The sequence below is a fragment of the Gambusia affinis genome, linkage group LG09, assembly GCF_019740435.1.
Source record: "Gambusia affinis linkage group LG09, SWU_Gaff_1.0, whole genome shotgun sequence".
Classification (NCBI taxonomy): Eukaryota; Metazoa; Chordata; class Actinopteri; order Cyprinodontiformes; family Poeciliidae; genus Gambusia; species Gambusia affinis.
In genome coordinates, this window is record NC_057876.1 from 10009937 (window position 1) to 10032709 (window position 22773).

The 22773-nt window shown below is 39.0% G+C and overlaps 2 protein-coding genes across 6 annotated transcripts; one reads left to right on the forward strand and one right to left on the reverse strand.

Annotated features, from left to right (window-relative positions):
• The first annotated feature begins 440 nt into the window (after positions 1-440).
• rnf44 (ring finger protein 44) lies at positions 441-19774 on the forward strand. Of its 5 annotated transcripts, XR_006371777.1 has the most exons (12): positions 2061-2491; positions 3828-4020; positions 4579-4801; positions 4889-5056; positions 6019-6192; positions 6300-6461; positions 7543-7658; positions 7938-8025; positions 9395-9516; positions 9602-9701; positions 9791-9943; positions 19756-19774. XR_006371777.1 is itself a non-coding variant. In XM_044127938.1 (11 exons), the coding sequence occupies exons 2-11, from the start codon at positions 3914-3916 to the stop codon at positions 9851-9853; spliced, it is 1323 nt and encodes a 440-aa protein (XP_043983873.1). In that variant the 5' UTR covers positions 441-760; positions 3828-3913; the 3' UTR covers positions 9854-13922. The 5 variants fall into 5 exon arrangements, 4 of the variants coding, with proteins under 4 accessions (XP_043983873.1, XP_043983875.1, XP_043983874.1 ...); XM_044127938.1 differs by lacking the exons at positions 2061-2491; positions 19756-19774 and adding an exon at positions 441-760 and having other exon boundaries at positions 9791-13922; XM_044127940.1 differs by lacking the exons at positions 2061-2491; positions 19756-19774 and adding an exon at positions 441-760 and having other exon boundaries at positions 4889-5008; positions 9791-13922.
• Positions 16250-22161, reverse strand: faf2 (Fas associated factor family member 2). Its single transcript, XM_044127936.1, has 11 exons — positions 22014-22161; positions 20403-20471; positions 20152-20286; positions 19986-20062; positions 19768-19906; positions 19589-19674; positions 19174-19265; positions 18059-18236; positions 17098-17269; positions 16874-17017; positions 16250-16701 (listed from the first exon to the last, which is right to left on the reverse strand). Exons 1-11 carry the CDS (start codon positions 22074-22076, stop codon positions 16519-16521), a joined length of 1338 nt encoding a protein of 445 aa, XP_043983871.1. The 5' UTR covers positions 22077-22161; the 3' UTR covers positions 16250-16518.
• Between the last annotated feature and the right edge of the window lie 612 nt (positions 22162-22773).

Below are 22773 nucleotides of genomic sequence, written 5' to 3' on the forward strand. Positions count from 1 at the left end.
TTTTCTTTATTCTAAAATGTAATAATATTAGTGACGTGAATTGCTGTTCCATTTTAATAACTGAATTAGCCGTTTTCTTGATACAATTTTGAACAAACTCAAATATAGTGCTTTTTCAAAGGGTTCTTTCAACACTTCTGCCCATCTTTCTGAATATGATAAACCAAATAATTTGTCATACCTCTCAAACATAAAGTTCAAAATAAACGCTCGAAATAAGTGGCCAACATGGCTTACTGACATGCGTTTTTTCGTCGGTGGCGTAAACTTATTTATTTTTAATTGCAAGGCAGATGTCTTGCGACTCTCAACAGAAAGCGAATGTCTTTCCTCAAGGTTCATCCGTGAAACGAGCCGTGAACTTTCAAATCACACTGAGACGCTTTTCTGTCCATTACGGTAAAAATGGCCGCTCGCCGTGCGCTCCCTGCCCTTGCAATACGCCGAAATGGGGGTGTAACTGACAACTGCAGATACCCAAAACATCCGCAGGGCTGGTTTAGCGCTGCCTAACCAAAAATGTGGCTTTTACGGGTATAATCTTGGAAGTTGGGAAGCCATAAGACGGCACAATCCATTCTCAGTATGCGCTGATAACGTGGGACGCTTGTTATTTGAACCTTTTTCCCCAGCAGTGGTGAAATCCACGGAATGTTCCACACGGTAACAGCTCGACCAGAGGATGCCGCACTTAGCCTAACGAGATGAGAGCGTTATAAGGGAAATGTCACAGATCAAATGGTCTCATATTAACAATCAGGTAAATGCACTCTTCCCTCTTGCTGCTGCTTTGGCTCGGCGAAATTTCGCAAAGTTGCGCGACATTTTGTTGCGGAAGGCGGCTTGACTGTTAGCTGTCATCCTGCTCAAGCCCTCCAGCCCCTCCTTGTTTTGCTGCTACCGAGAGCGATGTTGTAATGTTTACATTTAGTGCATGCACGGCGGCTCCTCTCTTTTTCAAATAGGTGCAGAAAGTTGGACGCGTTCAGAACATTGACATAGTCGCTCCAGCGCACTGGAGTTTAGATTAAATTACACCATATAATTTCATAAGTCTCTGTAGACAAAACGGGCCTCCCACATGACACTGAATTTACTTCGATGATCATCAAGTGCAACATCAGATTTTGCAGCTGCAGCCGGCCTGCAAAAGGCATAGATGCAAGTTTTCTCCTGACATGCAGAGAGCTGACTGGATTAGGAAAGTGCAATATTACATAACCAGGACGCTCTGGCCTCCAGTGAGAGTCAGCACAGAGCTCAGTGAAAGTTTGGCCAGAATAAAAAAGCGTTACGGTTGTCTGAAAGCTTGCTGTAACTTGCATAAATAAGTTTTGAAATGTTGAAGTTAGTAGTTACTGCGAATTTATTAGTGAAGTAACTTCTCGTAAAGGGAAAGACACCCAAAGTCTTTGTAGGGTCACTAGATCTGTTTGTGTTATGACTGTTATATTCACTGTATTATAACACCATCATCGTAAACCTTTCCTATACTCGTTTATAAGTTTTACAACTCTGCTCCGGACAAACAAAATAGCTATTTACATTTTTGTTGTTCCTTGCACGGATTCATTTTCTTGTACGAGTAGTTTTGGAGAAATATACAAAACACAAATTTAACTGATATTCTAGTGCATGTTCTTTATTTAAGATCACATTTACTTTTAATCCACAACTAATTCTAAACCTGGATTTTTATACCTATTAATAATAGCATTGTCTTCATTGTGAGCTACTATGTGACCATCACTTTATTTGCTGCTGATTCTCTAGAATCTTTTTACTGTGAGGAATAAACAAATCATTTTTTTCCCCATTTTGTTCTATTCTAAAACAAAATAAAGAGCAAACAAATATACCCTAAAGTTATATAGTGTAATTCTATGTATTTACTTTTAGGTTTCCTTGCCACACATGAGGGAGCATTTTATTTAGAAGCCAGTAACAACAGACGCCGCTTGTTTTGATACATTGTAGCTAAGACTCTGTCTGGGATGTCTGCTGTCTGCGATTTCTGTGCCCTTATTGGTCGCTGACATGAGGGGGGGCGGGGTTTTATCATAACAATGCACTTCAAGAATCATACACGCGCCAACGGGATGTTTTCTGTCGTTGGGGAAATAACCTTCGCTTAGAACGACCGTTAACGGTGTTTCCCTCTCAGGTATTCGGTGTCGGTAACGGTTAGCGTTTCCATGGTTTCCGGGGAGCACGGCTCTCCTATGCAGCAACTGAGAGCGTGTGTAAGGTGGCTAACGTTAGCAAGCTAGTACCCGCTCAGTCGGGGAGGGGGGGACGTTTATTGTCAGATATCTGACGGAAGAAACGGCGGTCTGTTGATGGCCTGTTACCTCTACATTCTATGTTGGACAATGAAATTCGCTTAGACGAAAACCTTTGAAAATAAACAACTCGAATGGGATACGAGATTTCGGAAGCTGAAACACCTGCAGCCCTCTCCAATCACCAAGGAAGCAAACTAGCTAAGAAAGTAAGCTGTTGTCTGTGTTTTGCTTAAGCTTATAGTAACATGATAATATGGACGTGCTCTTTCCGCGGTGTAACATCTAACTGGGTTGTAAACACACTAAGAATGCGCGTATGACTTAGCTATGATTAGCTTGCTGGTCTCCTGAAGCTGGGGAGTATTGGACAAAGCATTAGCATAGCTTCGCTAAAAGGACACATTAGGTTTTCACAAAATATAAGACTTAAAGCTGGCTAAAGCGTAGTAACGCTATCTAGTTCGACAGACTCCACAATGCTTTGCCCTAGTCTTGAAAGAAAACTCTTGCAACGCAGCAGTAGTGTCAGAAAGTGTGCACTAGCGAGCAGTGCTTCATGCCTATCACATCTTTTGTTGTTGCTTTGTCCTATGAGCACATGGCATCCCATGTTTTTGGTAAGGCAAGCCACAGCGACCCCTTTTTATTCCATGGCATTCACTTTATAAACAGAAATAAAGTCAGCTCAGGTATTCGCCAATTTATCATAAAATATACAAATTAGTTGTATATGAAGTGGAGATGTGTTGGCTTCATTTTTTTGCACTTCTGTATATGCAAACTATTTGGGCTTCATGCATTACTGGTATTAATACAATGGTGCCTGCATGTGCCAAAAAGATGTAATAAAATCATTGAAATGTGTCTGAAATGTATGTTTGCTTTAGTTGATCAGATTTCTTGAAACAGCTGAAGTGATACACATGTTACATTTAGTTGTTTAAATGATTTGACCTTAAACCTAATAATCATTTAAGCTTCTAATTGGATTATATTTAATACGTTTAATGTGTTGGACTTTATTTTATTTGGTGCTGTATTGGCCCCTTGTGGCATCACACTGCTACTCTATGTGTGGCAGAACACAATGCAACTCCTCAATCTTGCCCTCAATCTTTGAAAGACTGTGCAAAGAGAGGCTTTATTGTGGGTACATTAACAAATATTATTACCTGGTAATGGAGACAATATATATTTTGGACAGGCAAAAGACTTAAACCAAGAGGAAAACAAATTTTCTATAAAACATTTTTGCGCAACAATTGTTCCCTGCCAATCTGCACTTAATCTAATATATAATACTCTTCTTCTACATATAGCTATAGGATATGATTACTTTCAAAGTGGGGCCCCTGTTATGTTCGAAAAGTGCCTTTTTTACAATAAATTGTGACTAAATGCAATTTCATCCCTAACTTTTGGTGCACTTTTTTAAATGAAAAAAAGAAAAACAGTCCTTTCAGGTCATAATTTTCTGTGAATGCTTAAAGCTCATATGCATAAAGCATCGTTGATTTGATGTTTATTTTTTCTTTCCCGTAGGGTTAAGACAATCAGAGGCCACATACAAGTGCCTCCACTGTACACTTTCTTTCCCCAGAGTGTGACTCGTCTGCACGACGTCACCAATGCGACCATGGGAATTAGCAGTAAATAGGCTGCCACCAACAGCCCCCTTAAACCCCAGGAGGTTCCTCGGAGAGCCCTGCAACGCCCCAGTGCATCTCAGGAGAAGGTGACCTTTCTTCTCGTCTTTTTATTTTATTTATTTACTTTTTTCAGATTATATTCTTTGAGAATGTTTTACATTGAAAATAAATCAAAACCTGAAAATATATGTGCTGTTCATTCACACATGGATTTTATGTGTGCAGTCATGGCTTGTTTATAACGTGTGTGGTCTGGTCAGAACATTATGATTTTTGGTGTATAATCACATTTCCTCCTGTTGAACTTGGCTGAGTTTGTGTGGCCACATGAGGATCTGTAAATATGGTTGCCTGTATACAAGCAAAACATAGTAGTTGATGAATTTATGAGAAAATGAGAGAGAAAAGTAGAGAAGGTGCTCCATTAAAATTTGGTGAACAACACAAGACATGATAAGACATGACACTTCTTTGTCCATGTTGAAGTATTTGTGACTGAACCAGTGTGTGAACAGGGCAAAATGTTTGCATGTTGCAAACAAATTTGTATAGCATTATTTGTGTTGGAGCATTTTTAAATTTTTTATTTTTTGCAGCCAGCAGCAGCAGGGAATAAATATGCTTTTTCTTCTTTTTCTTTAAAGCCCACCAGTGAGACGGCAGTGGGGGAGACGAGACAGACCTGTACTGCACACTTCCCAGATCCAGGATGAGAACTTCCACCACCTGTTTTTCTCCCAACACCCCCAACAGGTTCCTTTAGATGAGTCCAGACAGTACAGCCACACCAGCACAGCACCACGCATGCTTCACCCTGCGACCCACCTGCCCCAGCAGAGCCCCATCATGGTGGATCTACATGACCAGGTAACGCGACGCCAGGAAAAGACAGAATGTTTATTGTCTTTGTGAAACCCTCTCGCCGACCGCCTTCGTTGTCTCTCATTTTAAAAGATGCACCAGGGATCCGTTCCAATATCTTACACTGTTACGACGGTGACGACCCATGGATTTCCCATTCACACCGGGCAGCCCCTTCCAGGGTGCAACACTCAGCAGCTCCCTGCATGCTCGGTAATGTTCAGCGGACAGCTCTCTCTGCTCTGCTGCCTTCCTCCTCCTGTGAGTTTGAAAAGGAAGAGCTTAAATGTCAGTGGCATCCATGTAGCACACCATACCAGCCATGCAATCTGTCACTGTTCACAGCAAAAGCAAGTTGCTTGGTTTAAAAATTTCTGTTTCCACATTTGGACAGTAATTGGCAGCAGCTCAGTAAAATACAGGGTATTTTTTTCTGTGGAGAAGTTTAATACATTGCCTTGTGAGAGAATCAATAATCCTTGAACTTTTTTGCACTTTGTCACATTACATTCAGAAATTTGAGTCTGCTTTATTGAGGTTTTATATTATGGTTTAATCAAAAATGTCCTATGATAATGATGTGTAAGCAAAATTATGTCAAATTTTATTTACTCTGACTTTAATAAGCAAAATTCCTTTTAGAAGTCCGCTTATGTGTAATTATAGAGCACAGGGTAGCTGTAAGCATATCAAGACTTTGCCATCCACCTAAACTGACAAGCTGGAATTTAATTTGAGAAAGGTGTTTCTACAAAATATTGATTTAGCTCAGCTAAATACCAGTCACATCACATTGTTTATATTTCGAGCTGTAATAGAATTTGAAAACGGTGTCGTTTTCTTCCACTTCACATTCATGCGCTACTTTGTATTACCTGAAGAGAAAACTTAAGTTAATTAATTTGCATTAACCTAATTGGAGGGTTTTGGTTGTAGTGTGACAAAATGTTAAAAGCTCTGAGGTCCTTTTGCCAGACAGTATATGTGCTGCTGTAGACATAGTCATTTTGTTAGCCTGTTGTTGTGACCGTACTGTCAGTGGTGTGGTTTTTATGCACTGTTTTGCCTCTGTTCACTACATGCTTACAACATGCTGTCATTCAAGCTGGCTTGTTGATATCAGGAGAAAACTGGCTTTATTTTTGTGGAGGATTTTTTAGCTATGGGTTTGATTCCTTGAAAGTCATGTTTGGTTCTGTTCTTCTGCTGTCTTTTCTCCCCAGCTCATACAGGCATGTACCATGCAACATATACCTGTGTCTTATCAAGCTTTTCCACCGCTGATGTCCAGCGAACATTTTGTATTGCACCCGACCCCATCTGTACCCCCCCACCAGCCGCCGCACCTTACTCCTTTGAGCCAGTTTGTCCCTTTACAGCCTCAGCACCCACGCATGGTAAGTCTTATGAACACTTATTAATATTAACACAACAAACAACAAGCCTTGGCGTGTGTGAACATCTTCTGAGCCTGTGAGTCTGACAAGACTTTCTGTCCTTCTAGCCTCTACAGAGGGTAGACAATGAAGTTGACCTAAGAGGGGACCAGCACCCATTAGGCACCTTCTCTTACCCTCCCTCTCATCATCCACCAGCGCTGCCTCCTTCACTGCCCCTACAGTATCTTCCTCAAGAGCCTCTGCATCAGGAGCTTCCCTTCGGAGTGGTAAGATGGCTTGCCAGTCTCTCTTTTTTTTTTTTTTTCTGAAGGGGAATTGACGGTTTTCTCATCGCTTTTTTTTTTTTTAGCCTGACCTATTTAACACTTGCTCAGAAACCCACATTCACAGCTGGAAAATATTCATTACATCCACGGTCTCATAAAGGGTCCTCAGAGCAGCTGAACTGGTGCAGTGTTGACAGAAGCAAGTTGCTTAAATGCACCTTGGTAGTTCTTCTTACCCATAATGCAGCTTGCAATAAGCAAGTGATGTGTTTAGTATGGTTAACACATACTAACACATGTTTAGTATGGCTCTAACTAATTATAGTGCTCTGCTTTATGAAGTAGTTTGCTTAAATGGTTCAGTAACAATGGCCTTCTTTCTTACTGCTTTTATTTATAGTAATTATTGAAGGAGATTAAAAAGACTTGTAACTTATTCATGGCATCTGATGGTTTCAAGTTTGATGTTGAGACGAACGAGTCAGAACTGTTGATGCTCTCAGACTTAACATCCTAAAGAGTGAGCAGCAGTGGATGTATTAGCCTGGCCTAGTTGTGCTTATGTATGGTATTTCCATTTGCTGCTGGGGGGACAGATTGTATTTCTGAGATTCTGATGGGTGGGTCATCGGTCAGGGCTGATGGAGTTGTAAATTAGCCAGTTCTGGGCATCAGCCGGTTTCTCAGATCTAATAGTTCTCTTCTTTTAGCTTCAACAACACCATCTGGATGATGTTTAAGATTCGTGTTTCATTGCTTTTATAGTCTTTTTTTCTTCTTTTTTTTTTGCATTTTCTTATAATAATCTTGTAACAGATTGGAAAGTATTTTTGCAGAACTGCAAATTATTCTTATTTAAAGCACAAACCTGAGCTACACTAAGCTACTGTTTTTGCATTAGTTTTTCCACATTACTGTGAAATTATGCCAGGTTGTTTTCGTACGCCAAGATATTGTGTTAGTTTCTTATGTTACCTTGTTTTAGTTCGATCAAAAAAGCACAAGAAACAGTGTGACAGGGTCAGGTTTTACCTGAGCTTAATGATCTAAATGTTCTGGGTTTTTTCCATCCATTTTGCAGCCATATCCCCACATGCTGCCACGGCGAGTGAATGGACAAAGATTTCGGTTGCAGCAGCCTCTCCCTCCCCCTCCTCCTCCTCCGTCTTACTACCCTGGCTTCCTCCCTTACTTCCTGTGAGTACCTGCAGTAAAAGCACTCTGTTAATGAAATTTAGAGAAGTACTGTTTACATTTAGGACCCAATCAGTTCTCGCATATTTCACATGCACAAGATCACAAATAAGCTTTTCTTCTAGAACAAAAGAAGTGTGAGGCTGATAGTTTTGCTTACATTTGTCACATGGGTAGATGTTCTTCACCTGGCTTGAATTTGCAGAGCGTGTAGTGGTACATTGAGGCTGATATGACTGGTTCAGTGTGTGCACGTTGGTTAATATGTCTCTTTCTGTTCAGGTCAATGCTTCCTGTGCCTCCAACAGCAGTGGGCCCGGCCATCAGCTTAGACCTGGATGTGGATGATGTGGAAATGGAGAACTATGAAGTTAGTGTTTTTTGTTTCTCATTCAACATTTGATGAAGGACATTTTTGCCTAATATAAATCTTTGATTCGTGTATATTTTGGGTAGTTCAAGTAAAATAATATAAAAAGAAAAATCAGATTACACTTCAGAGGCAATGCATTGCCTCTTCTCTTATCGTCCATGTAGACTGCATTTTCTACATAAATCAATTGGCTTTACACCACAAGTTACATTTTGAGAGATTTTTTTATCTATAAGATGTTAAAGCATTTGGATATTGTCATCTGTTTATTAGGAGGACCAGTAACACTCTGGGCCTGGTTAATAATGTCTGCTAAGGCAGTAAATCAAGAACTTCTCACTGCTGTGTTGTTTACTTTGTTGTCAGAAATGTAGTAATAAGGTGCATGAAGTTTTCTCTGAATGATACAACAGCACCTTACAGCATTTTTAAACACAAATTGAACATGTAGCCCTTCAAAATGGCCACACTTAGCTAGCACCCGTTTGCTTCCACCCTTGTATAATTTTCGGACCTCTGTGTAGTTAAAACTGCCTGCCTTGTTTTTAAACGTGTCTAAACATCACCTGTAAACAAACCTTTTTTTTTTAAGAAAGGTTTCTGCTTGAGTCATATTTCTACATTTCCAGAATATAAGCGTGGCAAACTTATGGAGAAACTCATTTAGTTGGGTGTAATAATCATAATCATTGCTACAAAAAGGCCAAAGGACATCACAGGTACATGCAGTCAAACAAGTACATTAGTAACCAGCCAAAAGCAGAACTGCGAGAGTGTAGATTGAGAACTAAACTCCTTTTTAATGAGCCGTTAACAAAATTGTGAGGTTAAGCAGGAGCAGTGATTGGCAAATGATGGACCAAAGGAAAGATATTTTATCAAATATTCTGGAGCTTTGCAAGCTATCACTATTTCAGATAAATATACTTCCAGAAATGATTCACCCTAAATCAATATTTCCTGGTTTTTGCATAAGTGCCATCTTGTGGCCTACCCCTAGATTTTAAAAATGATAAGTTAAAACTTGTGGATAACTGTCTTGGAAACCTGTGATGTGTCATGAATAAATGTTATTCAGGTGATGGAACATCTAAAGATGAGCTTAAGTTTTTGTTGTTTTGTAAGTTATAAACAGCAGAGAGGTTGTGATTCATGTCTTTTATGTATATTTGCCTGTATCACATGTTTAAAGCCTCATTGCTGCAAAGCATGTTAAAAATTTAATTTCAGGTTTCACATTTCTTTGTTAAACTGGCCAGAAAAGTCATCCACGTAAACCTTGACATTTTGAGTGTGGAACTGTTTGCTCTTTGACCGAACCTGGCAGCAGGCATAATGGCACCTTTTTCCCCTTTTGTCTTTTAAGGCACTACTGAATTTGGCAGAGAGGTTGGGTGAAGCAAAACCACGTGGACTTACAAAAGCAGATATAGAGCAACTTCCGTCCTACAGATTCAACTCAGAGAATCATCTATCTGAACAAACGCTGTAAGCCTCTCCTCAAGCTATTTGCAGCACTCCAAGCAGATTTGTCCTTTAGCAACCCCTCACCTGTATGATTTTCCCCCCACAGGTGTGTTGTGTGCTTTAGTGACTTTGAGTGTAGGCAGCTACTTCGAGTGTTACCTTGTAACCACGAGTTCCATGCTAAATGTGTGGACAAATGGTTAAAGGTAAGTTGGGATTTTTCAGTAGAGCTTAGTTTTTAGCACACATGTTTTTTTTTCTGGATGCTAAAGCGTTTCTACTTTTTCTCCCCCAGACCAATCGCACTTGCCCAATCTGTCGAGCGGATGCCTCGGACGTCCACCGGGAGGCGGAGTGAGACAGGTCTCTGAGTGTTGAACTGGAATGCTGCACCCACCAGAGTCTGTCTCAAAGCTGGGGACACCTGCCACATAACCTGCGTCCTCCAGTAAATATAGCTTAACAAACCCTCTACTCCTGCCCCTCAGTTGACGATAAAGAAGCCCAGGATTGTTTCTGGAGCGCATTGTTCCTCCGCTGTGCTTCATTGTGCGAGTGTCACGAAACCCACTGCCTACAGCCAGAGTTCTGGGATTGCCAGCCACTTCTGTCTCTGCCCCCCACGATGCAGATTCCAAAGATTTTCCCCTACAATGCATTATTTGCTGCTTTTGTTTACAGGGTTTCCTCTTTTTCATTTGTGGATTTTTGGTAGTGTTCACAAAAAAAAGTAGGAGTCCTGCATTGGAGGAGATGAGTCGGGAAGCCTGGAGGATGGCAGGCTTGGACGCCTTGTGCAATTAGCAGGAAAAAAAAAAAAATATTAGGAGTACTTCAACGTGGGTTTCTGTGTTCAGAGGCGACGCTTAACCATCGGAGATGCATGTTTGTGTTGGTGTATGGCAAAGTGACTTGTTAATAATGTATGTTCTGCAATAACGTATCGATTGTTTTTAATAGATTTCCTCCTTAATTGTTTTAAACTTTGCCAATGCTGTTGTGAAAGTGTGATTTGCTGCGGTGGCATACAGATTCTGCGAAGCCCGAGGTCGTGGACTGCAAGCGGACGGGACGTGCGGCTTGTAGGGGCGTCTCCGAGCACTCAGAATCTTCTCTGGAACACAGATCTGTACAAAAGCAGTGATGGATTGATGGATTTTTTTGTGGGGGCGATAGCGGAGGTTTGTGGGGTCGTCTGCCGTTAACTGCACAAGTGCTACAATCCTCTCTCCATGTCGGCATTGTTTCTCTAGCAAGTGCGTGCGTATGTGTGTGCGCGCGGTTGCGTGTGTGTGTGTGTGTATGTTTGTCCTGTTCGCAGAGCCAATGCATTTTGTGTAACCACTGGATACAGGGCAGCATGCTAGGATTTGCATGAACTGTTGATTCAGACTAGCAATATTATCAAGTATTGCCACCAAAATGATTCACTTTTAAGAAAAGATGAGACATAGAAGCATACTAAAAAGAACTGCTTGCTCACCCAAAAAAAAGAAAAAAAAAAAGAAAAGAAAAGCACCACTAGTGGGGGAAAAAATAGCATGTGGTTACACTCTGGTTGTTTTAAAAGAAAGGAAGAGCTCGTCTAAAGGCGCCGACGAGTTCTGGAAGCCCGTGCAGGAAGCAATACGTGCTGTGAGCGGACATTTTCTTCCCCTTTTAGGAAGACTTTGGCTTTTTCTTTCTTTCTTTGTGAGCCAAATCCAATATACGTATTTAGCCTACTGTTAAATATTTCAGATCTGCCTTTTTATGACGTTGACAAGCACAAACCTGTTACTAATCCTAAAAAGTACTTTGTTGTTTCCACTTCTTTGAATAGTTTTTAAAAGGAGAAGAAGAAGAAGAAAAAAAAAGAAGGTGTTTTATTTATTGGTTTTATTATCCTCAAGAGAAAAATCCATTGAAGGAGACCGTTGAAGCACTAATGATGTTTGCATTAGGTGTCTGTTCTAATCTGGTAACTTGGTCAGGTCATTGTCTTAGGCTATGGTAAACGGTGTTGTAAAAGAGCAACTATGTATAGCTTCAGTGTGGATGCTTTTAGATAAATGTTCGAAGACAGAACGAATGTTAGAAGTCTCTGGTGACGCTCCGTGTGTTAACACCAGCTGTCTTCTTTTCCACAGTCAGAAGATTCAGCTGGAGTGTTCAGTTGTGTAGAAACACTGTAAGACTTCTGGTCCCTCCTCCCTCCCCCCACCCCCCCGCTCGTGTTACGCGTGAAAAACAGGACGTATAATTGGGGTTAGGAAGGGAAAGAGCAACGTGTAAAGTGTAACGTGTAAAGGATTCTTGCCTTTTCTTTACTTTTGTTTAAGTGAATGTGAGTCTTTGACGTGTGCCACCTTCAAGAGAAAAAAAAGCCATTTAAATGAGTTAAACCCACAGCTTTGAGAATTAACCTACGTGTACATATCTATTTGCTGGCATATATTGTAAGTTTAAAAAAAAAAAAATCTCTCAGGGCCTCTCGGTATATATATAAAAACAAAATAAAGAAAAATAAAGATGAACAGTCCATTTTTTTTTTTTTTTTTTTTTTTTCTCAAATGGAACAGATGCCATGTAAAGGGTATATCTGAATTCAGTTTGGTTGGTTTTCCTAGACCATAAATGATTTATTGTACTATTGTTTTGTCTGAAATAGTAAATGTTACACCATTTAAAGACAGGCATGCAAGAAAAAAAAGAAAAATCAATACGTATGTTAACAATACTCACTGAAAAGACGATAACTCATTACAAGTGTATTATTCAAACCTGTTAGACTTCCGTTCTTGTACTCCGACCATATTTTCACACATAGCAATTGTGATCCCATATTTAAATGTGCCACAGCGCACTCTATCCTACCTAAGTCACTCCTAAATCGACTTCAGGTGATTGTTTTTGCATGACTTTAAAAAGAGAAAAAAAAAAGGGGGGTAAAACTAATGTTACAGTGGAGGATATCTTAAAAAAAAAAAAAAAAAAAAATCTGGTGGGGGACCTATGTAATGGTGCACAATATGCATGCTCGTCAACCAGATCCCAACTGATTTTTAGCTCTAGTTGGCTCGGGGTTCTGGAAGTTTGGATCTTAACGCTCAGCTGATAACTGCCATGCATTGTACTGCACACATTTGTAATAGAACTGAATGACTACAAGATTTTATTGCGCTAACTTCATTTTATATAGGGGGGCATATTTAAAAGTTTTAAAAAAGGAGGGGAGGGGGGGAGAAAAAAAGGTTAATTCTTACATACATTGTGTTACTGTTATTGCCCTAACGACTGAGAAATACATGCTCTGATACTACTGTAGTCTTATCAAAAAGCCATAGTGAAAAGGTGCTAGATGTTCTGCTTTTAGGTATGAAAACTCACACGCGTGAATGCAATAGTTTGTCATGGATCTCATGTATTCTTAAAGCATGTTATACCAATACCCCGAAACAATGTCAGTGAAAATCAATATAGTTTTAAGGGATTTAAGTAAAAAGCTTAAAAAAAAAGAATAAAAGTGTTGTCATACTTATTTCAGTGTAGTACTGTATCTGCCTTTCAGGCTCTTGCTCTCAGTGTATGAATATCTTTAAAAAATGTATTGTTCACTTATAGAAGATACCTTAATTCATGGTAATGTTAGCACTATTCCTTTATGGGGGAAAAGTATATTTAATTGACAGTATCCAGCAACCTTGTTAAATAATAATAATAAAAAAAAGAACCTTCCATTTAAGGCCTAGTTAATGAGCTAATTTTAATGATAACTCAAAATAGAGTCTTGTAGTCTTTCTGTTAAGAGTGAATAATGAATAATCTCACAGCTTGTGTGGTGCAAAAAAAAAAAAAAAAAAAATTAAAGGAATAAAAAAGATTTTCCAATAAGCAGCTAAAGTTTATTTAGGAATTGTGATTGATTGCTCCGTAGACGCCATTTATTGTTTACCAATGATATTTTTGCTGTGGTGGGATAGTGGTTTCCTGTTATTACTCTCCTCGGCCTCCAGGGGTCCTTGCCTGAACATCAGATTTAACCCACCCACCCACAGAGCCAGGGGGCATGTGTTCTGTGTTTAGGCAGATATTTTTTTTGCTTTGGTACTTGCACATTTACAGTTACCTCATTTGTTTTCCATGTTTGTATTTGCGAGGGTGGGCGGGAGAAAACGACTAATATATATTATATATAGGAAATGGTTCTTATTAATGTTATAATTTTTTTTTTTTCCATTCCATTGGAATCATATTGTTTGTAGCATTTAACATAACTAGTTAGTGTATTATATATACATCTGTATACTGTTTGAAATTTTTAAGATTTGTACTTTTTTTAAATGAAAGTTGCTAGTTATGCTTTACCAAGTAGTGCAATCATTTTTTTTTTATTGTTGTGGCTGATTTGAGAGGGTTGTTCACTAATAAATGTATGATGTATACCAGCGTGGCATTCGTCTCACCTGACTTCAAAACAGTCAAACAGTTTGAAGTTACCCACAGCGACTAAGTGCAGAAGAAGTCTGGAAAAAGATGGAATTTTGATTTCCAGACAACTTGAAAGAATATGTATATTTTGTAAATCCATGATTATTATTATGCAGATATAGGCACAAGTCCATAGATGGATGCCCACGTCTATTTGATTAATTGTTACTTAGCAGCTTGCACAAGCTTCTGGTTGGATCTGTGATTACATTTGTTCCATCAAGTTTATAAATTTCTTGAAATACGTTAGTCTTGAGTTCTGGCAAGTATTTCAAAAGGCTTAGCATTAGACTTCTTTAATTTCAAAACCAGTTTTCACCTGACTCTGTGACTATTGTCATGTTAAAACATCCAACTGTCCAATCTGACCTAAACCGTACACCGCTACACCTTTCATAAGTTACATAAAACATGCAACAAATGGGAAAAAAAAAAGTACATTTTGGGAAATCAAAGCTAAAACTTCCAACCGCCTGACGTGGTTGTGGCAGCATCAGCCTGTGGGGCAGCTGTTTTTAGCTGCAGGCTGCAACACAGTAATAAATAACGAAGGAGGTGGCGTGCTCTGACATTATTATTATTATTTTTTTCCCCCCCACAACAGTTACATTGTTGAAACCTGGGGACAGCAGAGTGTTTAAACAAGACAGCAGTTTTAGTAAGCTTTTAAAATGGACAGAGCAGTTGGGGATACATTAAGCTTTTAAAATGGTCCCAATCCCATTACAAATGGATGGATTATGTCTAAAAGCTGGCCCTGTGTCAGGAAGGGAACAAAATCACACCAATGGCACCATTCCAGTTAAAAACTTGTCAATCATTCACTTCAGTTCATTTATCATAGAAAATTTCCAATATTTTTTTTATCTTGAATGTTTGTGTAGAGGTGCAACTTTCCATGTTCAAGTGAATATAAGGTAGTGCTGTATGGAAGTATTTAAAACTGTATAATTAGGACTTATGGATAAGAAAAGACTGAGAACTACAAATTTGCAAATCAAGTTCCCCTCAAAAAAAAAATCTTTTACCATGGAGAGAACTGCTGGAATAAATATGACATTCTGACTGGAATGTCTGGAAACAGAAGCAGAGAAGAAGAGTGTGTAAAAATCCCACAGTCGCACCGTAGACACACATAAACTTAATCACTCATCTGTTTGTGGTTGTGTTTTTTAAACCTGATCCCAGTAGAAAATCCTAGCTCTTTTGTCCCAGCAGTTTTGCATTTCTACTTGAAAATATTTCTAATACCATCAGAATACTAGAAATCTGAGTCTGGGAAAAAAAAAAAAAAAATGGAATTATGACAGCAAGAAATTCAACAACGCGTGAATCATTGCTGAAAACCCCCGCGTTTTTGAAAAATTCTCTCAATCCTCCAGAATCAGTGGAAATAAGACACTTGTGCCACACAACGTTGCTGTACAATCTCAATAAACCCACATTTTCAAAAGGTTTTTAATTTATAGCTGGAAAATTACATCTTGTACATGAGCCCATTGTGGTGTTACAGGCAAAAAAAAAAAACAAACAAAAAAAAAAAAACAGGCATCTATGAGTAACCACAGGCACACTATGGGCAGACTTTTACTACACTAGTTACAGCCACAAGTAAAAGCTGTGGCGTTTGTTAAATATTGTGTTTAAACTTCATACGGTTGAGGCAGTCTGCTTTACATAGTAACAAACCTGCATTTGGTCGTTTAATGACAGACTGAAGTCAAAAAACAAACAAAAGCAAAAAAACAACAAAACAATAAGGTCAATTTGGGGGTTTTAAATATTGAACTTATGTACAGGTAATGGCTCGTTCAAACCAGGGTTCCCACGGTCTTCCTACGCTAGTTATACGTCCGCCCCTCCACGGCGAACTCATCTTGAAGAAAATTAGTTGTGCTTGTCAACGAATGCGGAGAAACTGTACAAACATTTGGCAAAACGGCTTTTGAATTCAGACGAATGGATCAAGCAAGAATATTAGCAGCAGATAAAAGCCAAGGCGTTCACACAACTCATTCTTCTCCATGCTGTATCTGCTGTATATATTTAGCAAAAAAAAAAAAAAAAAGAAAGAAAGAAAAAGAAAAAAAATACACCTCTTTGTTGCCCAAACAGATCATTTGAAGATATGAATGTGAACAGTTATGCTACTGCTTTTTTGTCAGCAGGTATTAATAAGCTACTCAGACAAATTATTGTTGAAGAGGGAGAATTGCTGACAGCTACTGAAAGGACAGAAGCAAAAAAAAACAAAACAAAAAACAAACGGTATTTTCAACATAAGATGAGTTCAAGGAACAACTTGAAGAAATATTTATTTGATAAAATTCAAGACTTTCCAGGCTATCGGGAACCCTGTAAACAACTAAATGTGGTCTGGATGCAGGATGGTTTAATCTTCCAGGAGAAAATTTTTTATCTCAGTGATCCCTTACACATAATGGCCATTTAACAGAATATGAAAAAAACAAAACAAAAAACAAACAAACAAAAATAAAATGTGGGTGGGTGTCAGAGGAAATGCGTTTCCACGTGGAAGAGGTATGTCATTTATTAATCGTCCGTCAGGTCCTGAACAAAAAGGACCTCGGAGCGGCTGAGTCCTGCCTCTTTCAGGGTCGGTGGGTTGGACTGCTCCTCGGTCGGAAGGCAGGGCAAGACTCGGCGAGGGAAGTTCGTGACTATCTGGAACTTCTCCGGAGTTTCTTTCAAAGAGAAAAGGAAGTCGTGTATTACCTGTAAAAAAAAAAAACAAAAAAAAAAAACAAAAGAGAACAGCTGAGTGGGGAACTCGGAGCAGCCGAATGCAGCGTGTGCCGCCCAGTTTATTTGCTAAAGTTTTTGAGCATTTCGAGTCGACATCTGCAAGTGAAAGGTGTTGCTGGGCATGGAAACGGGAGTTACTCACCGTCAGAGACTGACCGAACAGGAATCGTCTCTCTACTCTCGTATCATTCGGCAGCTTAAACACTATTTTGACACTTTCAGGGTCGTCAGCCGGTGGCTCTGGAGGAAGACACTCCGACTTCCTCTCCTTCTCCTCTTCGAGTGTCTGGAGACAATGTGGATTAGAAATCGGAGGGACTGTACGAGCGCGGAGCAGCTTCAAAAACAGATACCCAAACCACTCACTCTTCGTCTGATTTCCTCTGCAAGAGCACTTTGTCGGACCTTCTCCTCCTCTCGTTTCCGTTGCTCCATCTCCGCCCGTTTCTTTCGCTCCTTCTCCTGATCGGCACGCAGGGAGGCGAGATAGGCCTCGTCCTGCTGCTGCCTCAGAACTTGGGTCTGGTTCCTCTCTTCTCTGAAACAAAAATGTTTGACGTCCAGTAAACGGATGCATCTGGAAGTCAAGATTTCCCGACAAATGATGTTCGGAAGTCTCTGCGCTTGGGCGATGAGGCTTAGAAATGAAATCTCAGGTTTTTGTCAGACCAGATCTGACTTTCGATTCTAATTACGAAAGTAAAATTTCCCTCACTTCCTTTGGTAAAAAAAATATTGCAAATGACAGAAAGTATTTTCAATATTTTCATTTATCCCTTCTGTGAGTTGCACGGCCGCGTAATCAGGCTGCAAGAATTTGTTTAACTTCAAGAATGTAGTCATAATAAAGGAAGAAAAAAAAAAGCATCTTAAAATTATGAGAAAAAAAGTTGTTTATATAAAAAACCCCAGCTTTGATAGAGTTATTAAGATGAGTAAAAAGATAAAGTATTTCTATTAAGTATCATCTGTAAAACGTATACCAAAGTATAACTTCATAAAAAGCTCAACAATTGTTTTTGTTATTTTGGAGAACTTTAACTTTATTTTTTACGTTGGAATTCTCTGAGTTACTACTTCATTCTACTAGTGATACAACTTTATTTTGGTGACACTATGACTTTGTTCTCAGACTTAAAAAAGCAAGAAGCTGTAAAACGCGCTTATGAATTAATGTAAATCTCCTAAAACCAAAAATATGATTAGTTGATAAAATCGATTTATTGCCAAAGTGATTCCCTGGGGACGAAACTATGGACTTACACTACGAGAATAAATTAGGGAAAAGCTTCCTTTCAAACTCAAGCAGACTGGTGATTTGTGGTACCGTTCAAGACGCTCCGACATCAGATATGTTTGGTTGGCATCCATGATGAAAGTAAGTTGATTGATGAGGTCCTCTGGCTGAATGACACCCTCCAGCCGTCCCACCACGGTCATCTTGCGGTCCTTCAGCATGATCATGGCCAGGAACGGGTAGGTGTTCTCCCGCAACGCCTGGGACACTGAAACACGCCGGAACACGTTGCATCGTCTCGATTAAACGCTTCAAACCGTCGTTACTGCACAGTTATTTTAACTCTCAAGGTAGATATGTTTTTAATTTTCCAAAAATCAAACCACTTGTGTTGTTAAAAACAACAGGGGAATCAATAAGCATGCTGAGTCTGTTTCTTAAAACTCTCGTTATAGAACTCTAAATTATATCTTTGTATCCACACAATCAACACGGCACTGAATTAAATATTACTTAGAACGCCAAGAGGTGAAATGTAGAACACAAATAGCCACCAAGTGCTAACACCGCTAAAGATTATAAGACTTAAAATATATTTGTGCACATTGTGACAAACATTTCTTATACGGTCGCATAACGCTCACACATTGAAGAATGATTGTTAGTTTCAAACCTTAAAGCTGCAGCTTGTAACTTTTACAAAACATGTTTATTACATATTTGTTAAAACTGTGACTATATTGAGACTGTTTGATAGGACTCAGGTAATCTGTAAAAAAAAAATAAATAAAATAAAAAAAAATACATAACATTAATAATAATAAAGTCTCCTGTAGTCCTACTGCCATCTGCATAAATATACTGATCATTCAGAAACAACCAATCAGAGCTAAGAGGAGGGTCTTAGTGCAGCCAATCATGTATGTGTATGCGCTGCTCATGCCTTCTAGTTAGAATGATGACACCAGAGAAGCACCTGTAATGGTAAGTTGTTTCTCTGCTATGAGCATGTGGAACAGTGCGTACATGAGCATGTCAGATAAAAACAGAAAAAAACTTCTGATTGGTTGCTTCTAACTTGGAGTGGTGCATTTCTGCAAAAGTCAAAAGGAGTGCTGGAAGGAACACAGTAACATTTAAAGAAACTTACAATTATGTAAATAAATAATCAAATACGTATTAATCTTGGGAAAAACAGCCGTTACCTCTGTAACCCTCTGGTTTGCTAGTTGAGCATACCCAGAAGAGCATTCTTGTGTTGAGAAAGGTTATGACCTCTTCCGTACATAACGTGGAGCTAAGAGACGGATAAGAAATAAAACCTTCAGATGGATCGACTTTTTTGCAAGCTTATTTTAGTTTTACATTTTTGACATTTAGATCAGTGTTTCCCAACCCTGGTCCTCAAGGCACACTGCCCTGCATGTTTTAGGTATTTCCTTGCTTCAGTGCAGCTGATTTCAATTGATGACTGATTAACAGGCGTTTGTTGAACTGCAATCAGTTGAATCAGGCACATTAAAGCAGGGAAACCTCTAAAACATGTAGGACAGTGTGCCTTGAGGACCAGGGTTGGGAAACACTGATTTAGATAACCGACTAAAAAAACAAATACTGCACCGGCAAAACTCGTCAGTGTCTTGATGATCGTCCCCATGCAGGTACACCAATAGGTAGCGGAGCTCCCGTTTGGCATCATTCAGTGCCTGCATGAGTTACAGTAAACAATGTCAATGCATTAGATTTTCTACCAATCTTTTGTTTTGTTGTTGTTGTTGTTTTCATAGCTACGGGCTCACCTGGCTGTACGTGCCCTGGTAAAACACGGGGTGTGACCGACCGTATTTTTCCTCGAAACTATGAATGAACGACACAACGTCTCCGACAGGGTCGGTCACGCGAGCCCGGGGATCTGGTCTGATGAATCGCAGGGCCAACCTTGGAGCAAACGACAACATGTCATCCAAAGTCCTCTTCCAGATTTGTGACTGCTTGTAATTAAATCCACTATGAGTACCTGAATATATCCAGAAGTGTGTAATATGTAACTCTGAACGGTAGCATAATCAAATAGTAACCCCATCCTAGTAAACCCTGGGGGGAAAAGAAAAACAGCACTGATTAACTCTGATTAACTGAAAACATGCTTCTTACTATTTATTTCTTAAATCAAAAAGATGTACCCTGGGCTGAGGCCTTGAGACGATGTAACTATATACTCTATGGTCTGCTGTGTTGACCTGGAGAGGTCTGGATGGTGGAGGGTTAAACACACTGGGAACTCCTTCCTGCTCATTAAGTCTGTCCTGAACTGCAGCCTGCAACACACACATGCAAGCCCATCAAAATGGAGTTTTTCAGCATTATGTGCAAAATGACTGACGACGACGACAGAGCGACAATAAAATGTGACCGCTTTGTCATGCGACTTTACCTCGATGTTCCAATTATGCTGCTCTAATGTTCGGCGGCATTGGTCCATTGATTCCAACCCAGTTAAGTCCTGTTGGACACGGGACAGAAAGTCAGGAGGAAGGGAAAGTAGAAAAGCTGGTTTTAGAACTAATTGATTTGTGGATTTGTTTTATCTTTTCAAAATCGATTTGGGACATTTATTAACGACTCTGAATGGTAGTAAATATGAATGGTGATTCCCATGTGAATCGACCTTTCATCTTTATTTAAGCTGCACTCTAAAAACCTTTGGTCAACCAAAACTATTTGATTTGCCTGAATTTTTTCTCCTCCGTTAAATAAAAAAAAAAGAAAAAGAAAAGGTAATTTAATTTCCACGTATCTACACACCAAATATCAAATAAGAACCTGCTTAGTCCAGATGTCATCATAGATGGGAAACTATTTGTTGGTTAATTTCTTGAATTTAAATATAATGCAAAAAAATGTGGCAAGTTTAATGCCTCTTTGATTCTAAGGAAAACATTTCCTGTTACTCTTTTTAACAGTGAAAACTTTTCTTATACTAATAAAATTCAACTTTTTTTTTTTACAAATAATCAATTATTTAGCTACTATGACAAGGTTTTGGTTAAAATTGAGCAAATATAGAATAATTTGTGACAATGATAAAGCAATATTAACATCAATATTAACTTAACTTCTCTAATTGTGTAAAGTATTCTGGTTTTACATTCAGATATGAATGAGACTTTGGTCCAGTTCAGAGCAATGAGTTGGGATCTGTTGTGAATTGGCGGTATAAAAAATAAATTGAGCTCAATTAAGGAATATGTCAACACCTTAATTGGAGGCATAAGTTAAAATAATTGCAAAAATAACAAAAAGAAATCTTGTTCAAGCACCATAAGTCTTTTCAGCTTTTAACTTAGCTCCAAATATGATTGGATCTGATAAAAACTAAAGTAATCGTTTTGTAAACAGTTACCTAAAGAGGACTAAAGCAGTTGACTAAACCTGTCATAACTAGATTACTAAAACAAAGAGAATGGAATATACATTTGACTCGAGTATAACTGAGCAAAATGTGACTTGATTCACACGACTAGCACACAAACAGTCTCCTCAACACATATCAGATTAAAGGGATAACATTACAGTGCCAGGTCTTACTGTCACATCCTAATACGTTGAATAAACGAATCTGAAACACTGAGTCGTCATGAAACTTCAGTGTCAGTCTGACAGCTGTGCTAATGTTGACTTAGCAAATGTTAAGTAGCCAACGATAAATGGAGATACAATCCAAGATTGATATTCCTAAACAGTCGAAACACTGATGTTTCTGATTCACAGAGTTAGGCCGAGTTTGTGACTATATAACAAAATTGACGCCTTTTTAGCCCAGCCACGTCCCAGAAAGTCTGCTAACTTGTTGGTTAGCTTAGCTCCTTTTTGGTAGCTATGCTTCCAGTTGCCGTTGGGGGATCGTTATCGAAGTTAAATGTATGAAAAAAAGGCTTTCCACACAATCCTTCGACCTGTTCACAGCGACCAGCTGTGGGTGGAAACCTATCGACATTGGAGGTTTCAAATGGAAGGGTGTTGATGAAAATTTTTGGCTGTCTACCTGAAATTGAAGGAGTTTTTCGGTCTGCGCCTGGGATAATTCTGGCTCCTCTGGCGCCGCCATCTTACCTCGCCAATCATCTAGCCAGGCGTAAGAACGTCAACCGTCTTTTCCTGCTGCTGGTTGCGTTACCGCACGCCCCGAGCGCTGCTGCCGCCTAGTGTTTTGGACATTATATTACAATTGTATTCTGGATATGATTTCTATGTACTCTTTACTGTTAATAAATCACTAAATGTTTCACTAATTTTGTTTTTCGTTCTTATAGGTAAATGGATAATACAATGATCCATTTACCTGAATTTAATGACGTAAAAACTAAATAATGGACTCATCATTTTAAATATATTGTGTATCTAATTCACACAGGCTCAAAATGACAGTTTCTCTAATACTTGCTGCTGGACTACTTTTTTATCCTTAGGAGTCAAATATTAAAATGTCTTTAAAACAATAATTGCAGATGAATCATGTTAAACTATGCAGAAGTTGCCCACTGAAATCTAAACCATCAGCTTCAATTTGATGCTTGTCTATCTGTCTGATGATAAGACGGCAGTTCTGGGTGAGGTTTGTCAGCTTTTGTATTCACTTCTTAGTATTAATAATGGATATAAACAGAAGTCTCTACAATCTTTTAACATAACTTAGTAAAACTGTGATTTCCTTCCTGCCTCCAGAAATGATGAAATATTTGAAAAAAGCCTCTTATCAATAAGGATAACATTATAATGATGTTTATAACAAAGCTATAATAATA